Raw genomic sequence first — 15,146 nt, forward strand, 5'->3', positions numbered from 1 at the left:
CCCGGCGTCCACCGCGTCTCCCGACTCTAAGCGCTTGCGCGTTGCCCTCTTCCCCACCCTCCCCAGTTTCCACTCCCCCCACCCCACTTCGCCTGCCGCGGTCGGGTCCGCGGCCTGCGTTGTAGCCGTCGCCGCGGTTCCTTGGAAGGAGAAACTCCCCTTCCCCTCCCCGTCCCCCGGTCCCAGTCCCCGTCCAGTTGGTGAGTCTGGGGTCGTCGCCGCGCTGTGTCCCCTGCCCCTGGGCGCGGCACATGGGGTCTCCGCGCCTTCATGTGGGGGTGGGGAAGGAAGTGGCCTGGTCCGGCACCGAGGGGGGAAGAGGTGGCCTGAAAGATGGAGGCGGGATGTGGGGACTCCCATGAAAGGGACCTGACGGCCACCCCCAGGCCATGGGAAAAGGAAGGTCCCGGCTCTTGCTTGGAAAGGATAAACTTCGGAACCCTTGGGAATGGTGCCGGGGACACGCGGAGACCTGTGGGGGTAGGGAGCTTGAGCCGCAGGAGTTGACACGAAGGAGAGAGGGGCCTGGACTTTGAGAGCGTCAGGGATGTGGGTAGGACTGCTGGCTCGAGACCTATCGGTTTCTCACAAGTGGTGGGATCTCAGAGAACTTCTCTAATCTCAGAGAAAGGGGGCTGAAATGTGAATAAGAGGAGCTAGAAAGATGTGCTTCGGTCTCGGATCCTTTAAGAAAAGGTGGCCCCAAATTCTTCCATGGCTGGAGGGCAAAGTGTGGGAGGAGGGAGGATACCAGAGGCAGGGAGGGAAAGCTTAGGTTTACACTCTTTTCTTTTTAGCTGACGTGAAGATGAGCAGCTCAGAGGAGGTGTCCTGGATTTCCTGGTTCTGTGGGCTTCGTGGCAATGAATTCTTCTGTGAGGTGAGTTCTCTTTAACCCACCTACCCATCTCCACACATGATGTGGCCAAGTATTCTCCCACATATTCAGCTTCCACACACTTCTTTCACATGCTTACATAAATATTCTTTCTTGTCAAGGAAGAGTTCCCTTAGTAACCCCCTTCACTTGTGGTGAAGGGGCAAGACAGGGACCCCAAGTCAACCCTGCTACCTTCCAGCAGAATAACATTGGGCATGTCAACCTGTGTATTTTCTTTTTTATTATCACAGTGGTACTGCTAGTATGTCTTCGGTGACTATAAGAATTAAAATAGTTTATACCAAAATGTTTTGTAATGTGCAAAGCTGTGTGTTACCATAAGGTTTTGTAACTGCCTTCAGAATCCAAGCTGTTCAGCCCCCACCTTCCTCAGAAAGGCAACTGCCCCTAAGGAGAGGCCAAAACTGAGATGGGAAGCAGCAATAGAGACAGGAATTTTGAAAGGAATGTCTCTCCAAGGCGAGGATTGGTGTACTTACTTATCCTTAGAAAAGAAGAATCAAAGCTTTTATGGGTGAGCAGTATACGTGGACTGGGGATAGAGACTCAGGTACTTGGCACTGAGTTGGGAGTGCGGAACAAACAGAACAGAAGCAGTTGTGTTGAGGATAAGGCACCAGTTAGAACAACTGGCCCAGGTCAGACCTGAGGATTCTGCTGTGGGTTTCCTTTTGACTTCATATCTTGATAGGTGGACGAAGACTATATCCAGGACAAATTCAATCTCACTGGACTCAATGAGCAGGTGCCTCACTATCGACAAGCTTTAGACATGATCTTGGACTTGGAGCCTGGTGAGACACCCTCAGGGTTGTTGTGTGTGTGTGTGTGTGTGTGTGTGTGTGTGTGTGTGTGTGTGTGTCTGTGTCTGTGTGTGTGTGTGTCTGTGTGTGTGTGTGTCTGTGTGTGCTTTTTTTCCTTTTCAAATCCTGTTTATCAGCTTCTTGAATTTCTAAATTTCATATAGCTTCTCTGACGCCCTTAACCCAAAGTCCTCTGCTTTATTTTAATTCCTTACCTCACTCTTTCCTAGTTTTGTGACTTATACCACTTGTTCCCATATTCTGATCCTATAACTTAACACTATTCCATAATGCCAGTTTCTCCGTGGGTCTTACTTTCTGCCTATTTTTCTTGCCTTGCACCTTCCAGACTAGAGTTCTGTCTTCTGTGTTGACATCTTTGCATTTATGTATTGAGGGAGAGAAAGGAGCAGAAGCTGAGAGGGATGGAAAGAAGGCAGAGCTGCCTTGGGTTGGTGGACGGGTCAGAGGCCCAGGTTCCTGGGTCAAATGCCCAGGCTGTGAGTGGGGTGAGGCTCAGAGTTGGGTGCTGAGCTGAGTAGCCAGCAGCCCCTTGGGGTGGGCAGGGCACTTAAAAAAGCTGTAAGACAAGTGGTTGCATTTGGCCGGGGCCATGTTTCAGATGAGGAGCTGGAAGACAACCCCAACCAGAGTGACCTGATTGAACAGGCAGCTGAAATGCTCTATGGATTGATCCACGCCCGCTATATCCTCACCAACCGTGGCATCGCCCAGATGGTGAGGCCTCTCTACTCCCACTTTGCTCCTTCGGAGGCAACATGGGAAACAGAGTTTCCTGTAGCAAGAAGTCACTTGTTTCAGCCTTGTCAAGGAATGTAGCTGAGAAGAGGGAAAAGAACCCCAGAACCCAGGCCTAGGGGTTAAAACCTGATTGAGGGTTGTGCTAAAGGGGGTGTTTTCAGAGAGGGAAGTGTGACCTTGGGCAGGAAGTTATAGATTGCCTCTTCCTCGGGGAATAAGTAATGTATGACTGGTGGTCTGCAGCCTGCCTAACTGGAGGAAGGAAGCAGAGCCAGAGAAGGGGCCTCTGGACAATGAGAGGCAGAAGGAGTTGGGGACAGAGTGATACGGGTTGGGCTGGGGAGGGGGTTGCCTTTTCTCTTCATACCTATCCACCAACCCCTTCCATTTTATTCACTTCAGTTGGAAAAGTACCAGCAGGGAGACTTTGGCTACTGTCCCCGTGTGTACTGTGAGAACCAGCCAATGCTTCCCATTGGTGAGTGTTGGAAAAGGGAAAGGACGGCCACGTAAAATGGCAGGTCCACTGGGAAGGAGTTGGGGCTCAGTAAGTTGGGGCCTGAGTCCAGGAGGGAGGTTGGGCAGGCTTGGGTTGCCTGGCCTGCTGAGTCTGGCTGTCTCCCAGGCCTTTCAGACATCCCAGGTGAGGCCATGGTGAAGCTCTACTGCCCCAAGTGCATGGACGTGTACACACCCAAGTCATCGAGGCACCACCACACGGATGGCGCCTACTTCGGCACCGGTTTCCCTCACATGCTCTTCATGGTGCACCCCGAGTACCGGCCCAAGAGGCCCGCCAACCAGTTTGTGCCCAGGTGGGGAGCAGGGACAGAGCCACCAAGGGACAAAGGAAAGGCCCGGGAACCCCCAGAAAGAAGGGAGGACAAGGACAGGGCATGGTCCTTTCTCGAGGCCTACTTCTCCCAAGCCTAGGGTATTTTCCTGCTGTGTGACCTTGGGAAAGTTGTTTGATCATCTATACCTCAGTTCCCTTATCCATAAAGTGGGGTTGGTGACATGCCTGATGGTGTGTTTTTAAACATGTGAATTGCTTAAAATAACATTTGTCACTTGAAGCAACATTTAAACAGTAGCTGTCCTTGTTGCCATCTTGGGTGCTCAACCTTCTGCCAGGAAGGCCTCAGAGCCACAGTTCAAGTGTGGTTTATCTTCCTGGAACATCATTTTTACTCTGGTGTAGAGAAGGAAAGTTCAATTTTGTATGGAAACGAGTAGTTATATGTGTGTATCTGCATGTGTACACACACACGTGTACATCCTAGAATTTGAATTTGAATGGATATTTAAAATAAATTTCCGAATATTCTTGAGGTACGAGTTTGGGAACCACTGCCCTTAAGTAATGAGCCAGGCCCATGAAGGAGCTGGGGTGGAAAGCTGGGAATGCAGGCCACTGGCAGGGCCAGAATGGGGCTCACCCTGCTGCCTCTCTGCCCTCTCCCCCGCCCCAGGCTCTACGGTTTCAAGATCCATCCGATGGCCTACCAGCTGCAGCTCCAAGCCGCCAGCAACTTCAAGAGCCCAGTCAAGACGATTCGCTGATTGCCCACCTCACCTGTCCCTCAGTCTTTGACACTTTCATTCCTTTGTTGCCACCTCTTCAGGAACCCGCTGTGGTTTTTAGTTTAAATTAAAGGAGTCATTATTGTGGTGGGAATATGAAATAAAGTGGAAGAAAAGGCCGTGGGCTGATTGGCTGGTGCTTGGGGTTGGGGAAGGGAGGGTAGTGGTGTGCTGGACCCCCGGAGCCCTCGTGGCCCAGCCCACTCTCAAGTTGAAAACCAACACAGATTTGTGCCCAGCGGATTTGAGTGTTGTTTTTAGTAGCAGAGCAGAGTTCTAGGACTGGGTGTGGGAATGTGTGAAGACCACAAGGAAAAGACTCAGAGAAAAATCAGATTTCAAAGATTAGAGAGGTATTCTTTTGGGGCCACCTATGGTTGTCTTTTTATACTCTAGGGGATGTATTCAACAATACTTTGAGTGTTGGGTTTTACAGGGAAAGTGGTCCCGAAATAAACAACTAAGCGGTGGGGAGAGGAGGGACAAGGTCCAGAATTGCTGTTTTGTGGTGTCTGTGTGCCCCCTGCTGGGGGAGCTGAGACATGCCCATGTCAGAAGCATTGGGGTCACTGGGTTCCTGGCTAAAGTTTCTGCCAGAACAATAGAGACTGGCGCTGTTGTGTGGGAAGGATAGCAGATGGTGCCAGAGAAGGAAACATCCATGGACCCTTTAGGGGCAGGAATAGATCTTTGAGGGGCATGCAGGACAAAGGTAGACTGCTGGATTGGGGCCCGAGTTTTGCCTCTGTCTGGGCTACTGCTCCCACATTCAGGAACCAGACCTGGTGGGTGAGGACATGTTGTCCCTCCTGCCAAGTTAATAGCTTCCTCCCCCAGCCAGGATCCTGCTCCAGGCAGGACTATAGATGACTCTGTACCTACGGCAGCTCACGCCCAGACTGTCTGTCGAAAGCACCCTGTAGTTCAGGCTCAAGGAACATGGTCACAGGAAGGTGGGATTTCAGGGCACCCCTCAGGGACTGCCCCTCTCCCCAGAATTCCATGGTGAAGGCCGAAATACTCGTAGGTGTGCTGGTCATGGTGGGCTTCACAGTGGGAAAGGGTAAGTGGGGCCCAGGGGCAGGGAAGGAGGGGTGACTGAGTCCAGGGAAGGAGTGGCTCTGGATGAGTGGGCTCCCGGCAGGGCAAGGAACTTGGAGTGGGTCAACACGGTCATCCCTCCTGTCTTCTACTTCCCCAGCTCCTCTTCCTGAAGTCCGTACCTGCCACCTCTGCCTCTTAGAAGATCCTGCCGTAGGATGCATTTCAGGCTCAGAGAAGTGCACTATCAGCAGCTCATCCCCATGCATGGTGATCAGCATCTTTTATGGTGAGTTGAGTCCCAGGAAGGGGTGAATGGCAGGACAGCCCCTGGCTTGGTCTCTTGTAGATGAGGGCTGCTTGAGGCCTGAGGTCCAAGGAGACGGAGGATCCTGTAAGGGCAGGGGTCTGGGGTTCCGGGGAGCCAGTTAAGCTAATTTTTCTGGCCCCTTCTGAAGGAGTCTGGGATGGGAATTGGGTGTGGGTAAGGCATGGGCAGAGTCTGTGAAAGGGGTGCTAGATTTGGGGACTATGGGAAGCAGCAGGGGTTATTAGCTGTTCCTTCTCCTCCAGATACCAAGGTTCGCTTCTTAATCCGAGGCTGTGGACAGCACAATTCTTACCGCTGCCAAGAAAAACACCATACCTACCTCTCAGAATACTGGTACTATGCCCAATGCTGCCAGTATGATTACTGCAACTCCTGGTACAGCCCCCAGCTCCAGAGCTCCCTGCCTGAGCCCCCTGATGGGTCCCTGCCCCTGCCCCTGTCTGAGTCCCAGATCCAGTGGTTCTACCAAGCCCTGAACCTCTCACTGCCCCTCCCCAGCTTCCATGCTGGGAAGGAGCCTTCTGAAGGCCTGGACCCCCTGGCTGTCCTGCCCCTGAATCTGACTTTGTCCATTGCTGACCTGCGCCACATATACTTGTTCCTCAACACTTCAGGACTTTTGGTTCTTCCCTGGGCTGGGCCCTGACATCTTTCTATTCCCAGATTTCACTCTGGTCCAGCATCTCCTGACACCCCAGCATCATGTGCTGCCCTCACAGAGCGCTCACACTCTCTGGTCTGTGAGTTCTCAGTCTTCCTTCCTTTGTATTTTCATTGTCTATATGGTTTTGGTTTAGTTTCCTCCCCAAAAAGCAGTTGGCCCTGCACCCTGTGCCCTTCGTCTACCTAGATAATAATCTCAAATGTGAAGTCTGTCTAGGCTGATCTAGGAAAGGTACAGTGGTTTCCTCATCCCTTTCCCATCACCTGAGTGTCCCATCATCAACCCCCTCATCTTCCTGATCCCCTCTCAATATGGCTGTTTCAACTCCTACACCAATCTCTAAAACCTTGTCCCAGACTGAACTTGCATCAAGAAGGGTGTCGATTTTCAGACTGGGCACTCTGGTGCTCCTACCTCTGTCTCCACCACCCGCACTCCCGCCTGGTCTCCTGCTGCCTTCTCTGATCTCTTGTCCCCGTCTCTGGCTTTCTCAGCCCCACTTCACGTCCCAGAGTTCTGACAGCCACTTGCACAGATTCCGGGGGAGAGGAGAGTACCTGTCCTCTGCTCCACATTCCCCAGTTTCCCTCCACAATAAACAAACTGGGCTAAGTCTGTGTCACATTGTTTATGGGGTCAGGCTCAGGTGTGGGCAGGTGTAGACAGGTTGAAGTTAACTGGGCGTGGGCTTCAAACAGTATTGCAGAGCCCTGCCCACTCCACTTGGCCTTTGTGGTTCCTCATGGCCTGCCCCAAATAGCACACATCCATCCTACCCTCTGTTCAGCTGGAGATCAAAGTAAGAGGATTGTGACTTCTGCTAGCCTTAAACATACCCTACAAAACCTAGATAGTTAAACCTGGGTGATGTGAGGTTTTTCCACGTAAGAAAGGAGGGAAAACTCAACCACGAACACTCAAGAGCAAACCAAAAGGCCTCGGTCTGCATCACAGAGTCACCTGGAACTGAGGCACCTGCATTCCTGCCTATTCTCAGTTCTTTTCAGGATCCTGGCACCCAGGACCCCCTCTTTGGGGGCCTAGGTGGAGGACGTGGGAGAGTACAGAGAGTACTGCAGGTGGTGCTGCAGGTGGTGCTGCAGTGGTGTAGGAGCTTTCATTTTAATATTTTGAAAAACTGCACACATGCAGAAAGCAATAATGAATACTCATAACTCAGCCTCGCCCATACATCCAATAGACACTGGACACACTCTTCTGAGCCAGGCCTGGTATTAAGCATTGGGACTTGCAGATGAGTATAGCCAGGTGTCCACCCTTCCGAATCTCGCAACCCGGTGCTGGGATTATGAAACCTTTTTCTGAAAAGTAGTACAGCTCAGTGGCTGGGAGCCCCAATCCGAGCTCCTCTGCCACTTCAGTAAGTTGGTCTCTCTGACGAACTTTGGTCATCTATCAAGTAAGGATAGTGTCTCAGGATTGAGAGAATGTGTGTACAGAAATAGAAGTTATGGGCTCAAAAATAGACATGTCTTAGAGACAAGCATACACACAGATTTTGGCCCATTTAGTTTTAAACCTTTTTGGCCATACAGATGTTTGTGCACCGTAAGATGGGTTTTTGTAAACTACACATCTATGTTACCATTCCCTGAGTTAGCATAAAGGCCTTTATCAGCACCCAAAGCTGCCTTCGTGCACCCTCCTAGACCCCCCACCCCAAAGCTTAGGGGTAGCCACTGCCCTGAATTTTATCTGTGTGCTTGATAGAAGTGACATCACACAATGTATACTCTTCTACATAACATTTTGCACGTATGTTAACAGATCTTTGTGGCCGCTTTAATGGCCTGTGCTCTGGTGGGAGAAAGCAATATTTGTTTCTAGGTCAGGAAGCAGTTGGAAATACAAAGAGAGGTTATAAGCCACTGTGTCCCTCTCTTGCCGGCCCACTTTACCCCATGACCTCTGACTTCATTATAAGTCAAAGGCCCAGGTTTACACAACTCTAGCAAGTCAAACTGGAAGACAGCCTCAGAGGATGAGAAACCCAAGGCCCGAAATTGAGGAGTAACTTACCATGGTCCTTGAAAAGGGAAGTTGAGCCCAGGATCAGAGAGGCCACTAGGTCTTTACATCTCTTCAGAGAACACTTTCCCCACCCTCTCCTCCCTGGGACTGGTTCTTTCACAGTTCCACTCCCAGCAACACACCCCCGTGGGCCTGCCTTCAGTCCCCACCCAGCTCTGGATCTGACAGCACTTCTGAGGACTCCTGCTACCCTTCTGGTCTTCACCACAGGAGGGCCTTCAGTTTCTCTTCACCTCTTTGTGCTGAGAGCTGAATCAGAAGTGGGGGGGCGGGGGGCAGGAGCAGAGCTTCGCAGAGCTGGGAGCCCCTTACCTGCCCCCATGAGGGGCAGTCAAGCAGTACCACCTCCCTCAGCCTCCACATCCACCGGAAGAGAGAGGCAAATCAGTTTGTACATCTATTTATTTTGGAGGAACACTGGGGACTTGGGGCAAGAGAGGACTGTGGTGGGAAAAGAAGCCAAGCAGGGCGAAGGGACATCCTTGAGGTGGGAACAGACAGGAGGAAAGGTGTCAGACTGAGGACTTGAAGGAAAATTCCAGAGAATTCTGGAGAGGGAGCCTGGGGAAAGGGCACAGTGGAAATAGGGGTGTTGAGGAGTGTCAACCAAGAGGCAGATAGGGCCAGGGTCCAGTAACTGCTGCTGAGAGCGGCACGGAGGGCTGCTGAGTGGGGCTGGACATTGATCTGGCTGCTCCAAGATGGAAATCAGGAGGATGGCTGGAAATTGGCAGGATTTTACTCCAGAGGTCTCTGCAGAAGTTCTAAGGATCATATTTTATTCTGTTCTGAGGGTTATTGCAGAAATTCCGGAAGCAGCATCTAGAGAATACCCAGAAGCCCAACACTGGAGAAGTGTGGGTGTACGAGCAATCACTCATTTGCTCCTTGCTGCGGCAGTCACTCACCATGATCTCGGAACCACTGTCTGGGGAGGGATGGCAGCAATCAGTGACTCGGAAATCCCAAGCAAAGCCCCGAACCCTCCCATCCCCTCACGCCACATGACTTACCATCAGTGCCCCCATACCCTGCCCTGGACCCCCCAAATGCAAAGATTCCTGGACTGGACAGGGCCAGGAAGTCACCAGTCATAAACTCTGGAAGTTTCCCATGGAAAGTTGGTGGGAAAGAGCCATTCGAGATACAGTGACAGTTGGAATGGGTGAGTTGGGACTTGTGGAGCAGTGAGGAGAACCAGCACCTCAGGCGGAGACAAGTTAGAGAAAGCTGGGAGATGTATTGGAGGTCGGATTGCAGACAGGGTGTTCGTCATTTACTTTATGGGTCAAAAGTAAGAGAAGGTATCTCTGCTGCTTTTGTATATATTAGAGGAGGAAATCTTTGTGTTCATGTACAGGGATGTTCACTGCTGCCCTGCTTGAGAGAGTGAAAACTTAGAAGCAACCTGAAGGTCCATCAGTAGGGGGATGGATAAATCAACTCTGACGCGCCCATGCCGTGGAATACTACGCAGCAGGCCCACGGGATGAGGAAGCTGGTTACAAACTGATACAGAAACATCAAGTTCCCATAACTGTTAAGTTTAAAAAACAAGTGCAGAACAGTGTTTACAGTAGTTTGCTACTGTTTGTGGAGGAGAAAAAGAAGCAAAAAGGAGGAAACAGCATGTTTGTATAGGGTGGGATGTGCACAAAAGATCACAGAAAGGATAATAAAGGCAATTTAAAAAATGGTTTTATGTTATTCATGCCTGAGAGCTGGGTGCATTGGGCCAGGAGTGGGAGGGAACCTTTTCTTTGACAGCCTTGAATACTCTGATATGGAACCACATCTATGCATCAGCTGTTTAAAAAGCATGAGGGTGAGTCAAAAATTATCCACACTCTGGCTGTAGAATTTATAGAAGTTATTTCTTTTCACATACAATAAACTGCATATATTTAAAGTGTACAATTTGATTTTTTTTCCTTATTGGTTATGTATATATGGAATCCCAACCGTCCTGTAGAAGTTTTAATGGAACTGGAGTGCGGATAATTTTTGACTCACCCTCAGATAATGAAAGGATTCCAATGAAGACAGCTTTGTAGAGAGCAGTTGTGAAGAGCACCATCTCTGGAGCCACCACAAACTGTGGCTCAGCCTTTAAGAGACTTGTGCAAGGTACTGACCTCTCTGCACCTCTGTTTCCTCATCTGTAAAACAGGGATAATGATGCCTGCCTTGGAAGGTTGTAAGTGCTTAGAGCAGTGCCGGGCACATGATCTGTGTTATGTGTTTATTATTTATCATTGAAAAAGGTGAGGGATCAGGTGGAAGAGCAGGCTTGAGGAGCAAGGGAATACAATTTCCAGCAAGTTGAAAATGAGGTGGCGATATCCAGAGGGCAATTTGACATTACAGGTTGGCCTAACATTCGGTTTTAGGAGGATGCAGTATGTGGCTGCTGGGTGAAACCAAAGAAGCAGATAAAATCCTCTGGGAGAGTAAAGAGGAAGAGAGCTAAGGACCAAACTTTGGTGAACATGACCTGTTAAGGATCAAGGAGAAAAAGGCGAGACTCAGTGAAGGAGACGGGGAAGAAGCAGTGGAAGATGTGGGAGAAGAGTGGTGCTGGCAGGAACTACCGCTGACAGATGGGGAGAAGGCAGCCTGAAGAAAGGCCGGTGGATCTGGTAACCTCCAGGGTCCCTTACAAGGCTGGGTGCTATGAGGAGGGTGAGCTGAGAAGGGTAGGGGAGTGGAAGTGGAGACGGGGAGTGGCTCTAAAGGAAAGAAGAGACAATGAGACAGTGAGTGAAGGAGCAGTATCTTAGAGTTTTGCGAACCAGACTTGGGGTGCAGCTTAGAAGACTGGTAGACTTGGTTTGGGAATAGACTGGGCCCAGGACGGAAGGGAGAAGGCTGCTTACTGTTCTTAATGAGCAGAGTCATGCAGCTGCTGCCCTTTGGGGCGAGGCAGGTGTCAGATCCCAGAAGGCATCCCAACTCCTTGGTCTCCAGGAGGCATCGGTAGCAGCTTATGTATTTGTTTAAATGAATCTGATGAAAGGGATCTTGATCATAATGCTCAAACTCACCTAGAATACAGAGGAGCGCTGACTCCACAACCACCTATTCCCAGACTGGCCAGCCCCATTGCTCCCTCCTACCTTCCCATCTCAGAAGACCATAAAATCACCAATTCTTTAAAACCATCTGGTTTAACCTAACATCAGAGGCTTTAGTTCTTGTTAAAAATCTTCATTCTCTGCTCTCATACCTCTTGAAATGAGGAGCTCATTCATTCATTCGTTCATTCATTCATTCAACAGGTATTCGAGGGGCCAATGTGCCCAGCACTCTACAAGCCTCTAAGTTTAAAGGTTAGGCCAAGGCAGCCCATTCCAACTTTTGGCAACCCTGTTAGGAGAGTTCTTCCTCTGTGACTTTGTTTCACTGTCCCCCACCCAACTCCCAGACTCTCTTTTGAATATTCTTTTTTGATATGTAATGTTCAGAAGTGAAAACATCAGAGTGCATCATCACAGGACAGGAAGAATCTCTACTTTGTGTAGACAGGAGACTTCAAGTAGCTCAAGGCCACATTCTTTGGTGGTCCTCTCACTGAACAGACTCATATTAAACTCTATCCACCAAAGCCCTCCCCAACTGCTTGCATATTCATCTCCCTTCTCCTCTGATCACAGGCCCAGACCCAGCAGAGCACTTGGTGTGAGGCAGATACTGAGCAAACACTTTGAATCTTGTTTCTGTGTAGATGATACTTTGCAGCCAAGTGAGGTTATCAGGCTGGATTCAGCCTTGTTCTATGCTGTGGATCCTGAGGCTGTCTTCTGGCATGTTCCCCCAACCCTCCCTATTCTGTGTTGCCCTCAGATTTGAAGAGATCCCCTTTAGTATCTCCATGAGTGAGACAGCCCTGGAGTAATCACCAGAAATCTCCCTCAGAGTGAACATCAGTCCATTATCAGTCCCCAGACATTATCCCACCAAGCCCACCCATCCCATCTTTCTTCCTGCCTGGGTTTACCTGAATGTCCTTGGCAGATGCACCCAGACACCTGGTGTCTGTGGGCTTCTCAATCCAGCAGGCTAGGAGACCCTTCTGACCCCTTAGAGCCACTTACCAAACACCAAGCTCATCATGACCAGCATTATTAAGAAGACCATGTACAGGGCGTGGAGGTGGCCCAGAATCCGGCTACCTACAGGGCCTGCCATGACATACATGACTGCCCACCAGCCTCCAGTCTGGCCTTATATCGGTGGAAGAGAAGTTGGCAAAAAGGAAGGGGAGAGACAACATCCTTTTGGGGTGGAAAAGAGTGTTAGAACAGCCAGAGGGACAGAGTGTCCTCACCCACGGCCATTCTGGGGCCCAACATCTTGGCTTGGGGACAGGGACTCAGCAACAGGGGAATGAGAGGGGTAACTTCTTTCATATTAATTCAACAGACATTCATTAAATAACTGCATCAGGTATTGGAGATACAATATTGCACAAAGTCCCTACCCTCATAGAGCACCCAGTCTAGTGTGGGAGACAAGTCGACGGACAATGAAGGGGGGAGGGGCGGGGAGCGCGGGCAGAGTGCTTCCGGGGAGAACTTGGGCAATGGAACTACTGACCAAGGGGATATCAGCAGAGTAGTTACAAGATCAATTTTTTCTGTCTGTAAAAGATTTATGAGGCTGGGAAACCAGTTAGGAAGTTATTCCTGAGTCCAGTCACAAGGTGGCGGCCTGGTCCAGCAGAAGAGAGGGAAGCCGAGAAGTGAGTGGATCTGAGCTGCGTTTAGAAGACTGGACAAATTCGGACTTAGACTGAATGTGAGGTGAGCGAAGGGGGATAGGCTTGCAAAGGGGAGGGGGTGATTGTGATACAATTTTTCAAGATGGGAAAGACGTGTCAGACATGCAAAAGCGAGCACACCCGAGTCGCGAGTGACCGTACTCAACCCAGTGCCCCCTGTGGGTTCCGGGAAGTCAGAGCCTTTCCCTACACCCCCCTTTTCCGGCCCCGCCTCAGCCCAGCTGCAGGTCAGTGGGTCTGATCTCCGGCGCCCACGAGCTCCGGCGCTGTGCACTCGCTCTCCGCGCCTCGCTGCACCTCAGAGCTTTTGGGAAGACGCGTGGGCGGCCCCCAGCCCAAACTCAGCTCTTGGCCCGGCGGCTGGGGAGAACCCCGGGAAAGGCGCGACCTGCGTTGGCATCGGGTCCTGGCCGACACCCAGAACACTACGCGGCTTCCCCGGAGGGTGGCACTGGGGCGCCAACATCCCTCCCACACCGGGATTCTGGAGACCGCACAGCAACCAATGAGCGGCCGCGGACGGGCTCCAGGCGCCGCATCTACTTGCTCCGCCGGCGGCCTTCTGGACCCACCACGCCTGCTCTGTCGGCATCTCGCCGGGTCAGACTCAGGGCATTTGCTTTAAGGGTCGGTGGGCTAGGAGAAGTCCTCGGCTTCCAGCAAGGCACCACGTGCTCCAGCTTCCAGTCTGAAGATTTGGGGCTGGGCCCTGCCCAAGGGTTCCCTGCTGTGGTCCCAGACTGTCTAAGAATCATCCGGTCTCGGGGTGCTGATGAAGAAGATGGGAAGAAACGGACGGAGACGCGCCAAGAAAGGCGGACGCTAAAGAAGAAATATGAGAGGAAAACACACGCCACTGCGCGCACGCCAAGAGCCTTGGGATGATAAAAATAAGAGAATTATTTTAGAGAAAAGTCAGAGTAATGGAGAACTGGGGAGGAGCACCTGGCACCGACATAAATGTTTGTTGAATGAGTGACAAAGTGATAGACGAAAAGAATCAGAGAGCGGGGGCTGCTTTTGAAGCAAAAAGGGCAAAGAGGAGGCAGAAGGGAATGTCACAGAGCGCTCTGACACTCTCTCTCGAATATAAGCGCAACGAAAAGGCCAAGGGCGTTATGGGTGGCTGAGGCCGGGCTCCCTGAAGGGGTCGCCCTGAGAGGTCCAGGAGGACTTACAGTGGGAGTTACAGTAACCATAGGCCCAGAACTTAGCAGGAGCGAAGAGGCGAGTGGTAATTCCGGGCTGGGCCGGGCCTTCTTCAGAGAGGGCGTGGCCTTAGGGTCATTAATCCCGCCCCTGTCTCCTTTCGCGCCTTCCCTGCCCACGAGGCAGGGCGCGGCTTCTGCGCGCGCAGATCCTCCAGAGGTTGTTGTCATGGTGACGGGCCCCTTGGAGGCATTTCTGGGGAGAAAAGGAGGGGCGTTGCAATAGTCGCCATGGTGACAACAGCCGCTGAAGAAATCCCAGCTGAGGGCCCCTCCCCCGGGACAAGGGATACCTGAGAATCAGCAGCCGAATTACCAAACAAAGCGGGTCGGGCCTTAGGACAGAGCGCCACAATTAGGGGAAAGAATCGGGGTGAGCGAGGGGCGGAGCTATAGATGATTGGGCCGGGCGAAAGCCAGGTTCTGCTAGGGGAGTGGCCGCGACACAGCGGTCTGGAGAGTAACTAGAGAGGGGTATCTTTTTTTTTTTTTTTTTTTGGCACACGGGCTTAGTTGCTCCGTGGCATGTGGGATCTTCCTGGAGCAGGGATCGAACCTGTGTCCCCTGCATTGGCAAGCGGATTCTTAACCACTGCGCCACCTAAGAAGCCCCGAGAGGGGGATCTTTAATCAGAATAGAAATTAATGAAAATATGAATGACTGGGCTCCTGAGGGATCTGGGAAGGCTTGGTGATTGGATGAATGGATGGATGGATGGATGGATGGATGGATGGATGGATGGGGACCTGGCTATCCCTGACACCTGGGCCCCCCGCTCTGGAGCCTTTCACCCTCGGGCCCTCATTCACTTGACACTTCGGGAAACACATGCTCCTCCCGGGGACATGGAGCAAACCCTCAAGCCAAACACACAGCTCAGAGTCGAGTCCAGCATCTCACACTAGGAGCAGTGCAGGGTGGAGCCTGAGCCAATGAGATAAGGTAAGATAAGGGGTGGCCGAGCCCTGGGCCCATCTCTTCTTCCCAAGTTTCCTGTCCAGTTGCTAGCTCTCCTTTTT

General features: G+C 51.3%; 2 protein-coding genes across 3 annotated transcripts; one reads left to right on the plus strand and one right to left on the minus strand.

Moving 5' to 3' along the window:
* Positions 1–44: 44 nt before the first annotated feature.
* LOC130831577 (casein kinase II subunit beta) lies at positions 45–9,478 on the plus strand. Of its 2 annotated transcripts, XM_057699830.1 has the most exons (7): positions 45–200; positions 798–880; positions 1,593–1,695; positions 2,327–2,442; positions 2,869–2,944; positions 3,092–3,281; positions 3,939–4,169. In XM_057699830.1, exons 2-7 carry the CDS (start codon positions 809–811, stop codon positions 4,027–4,029), a joined length of 648 nt encoding a protein of 215 aa, XP_057555813.1. In that variant the 5' UTR covers positions 45–200; positions 798–808; the 3' UTR covers positions 4,030–4,169. The 2 variants fall into 2 exon arrangements, with proteins under 2 accessions (XP_057555813.1, XP_057555814.1); XM_057699831.1 differs by lacking the exons at positions 45–200; positions 798–880; positions 1,593–1,695; ... (1 more) ...; positions 2,869–2,944; positions 3,092–3,281 and adding exons at positions 5,252–5,380; positions 5,665–9,478 and having other exon boundaries at positions 4,062–5,113.
* LY6G5C (lymphocyte antigen 6 family member G5C) lies at positions 8,903–12,326 on the minus strand. Its single transcript, XM_057699832.1, has 3 exons — positions 12,233–12,326; positions 11,015–11,182; positions 8,903–9,066 (listed from the first exon to the last, which is right to left on the minus strand). Exons 1-3 carry the CDS (start codon positions 12,324–12,326, stop codon positions 8,903–8,905), a joined length of 426 nt encoding a protein of 141 aa, XP_057555815.1.
* Positions 12,327–15,146: the final 2,820 nt, after the last annotated feature.

This window comes from Hippopotamus amphibius, chromosome 11, assembly GCF_030028045.1.
Source record: "Hippopotamus amphibius kiboko isolate mHipAmp2 chromosome 11, mHipAmp2.hap2, whole genome shotgun sequence".
Taxonomy (NCBI): domain Eukaryota; kingdom Metazoa; phylum Chordata; class Mammalia; order Artiodactyla; family Hippopotamidae; genus Hippopotamus; species Hippopotamus amphibius.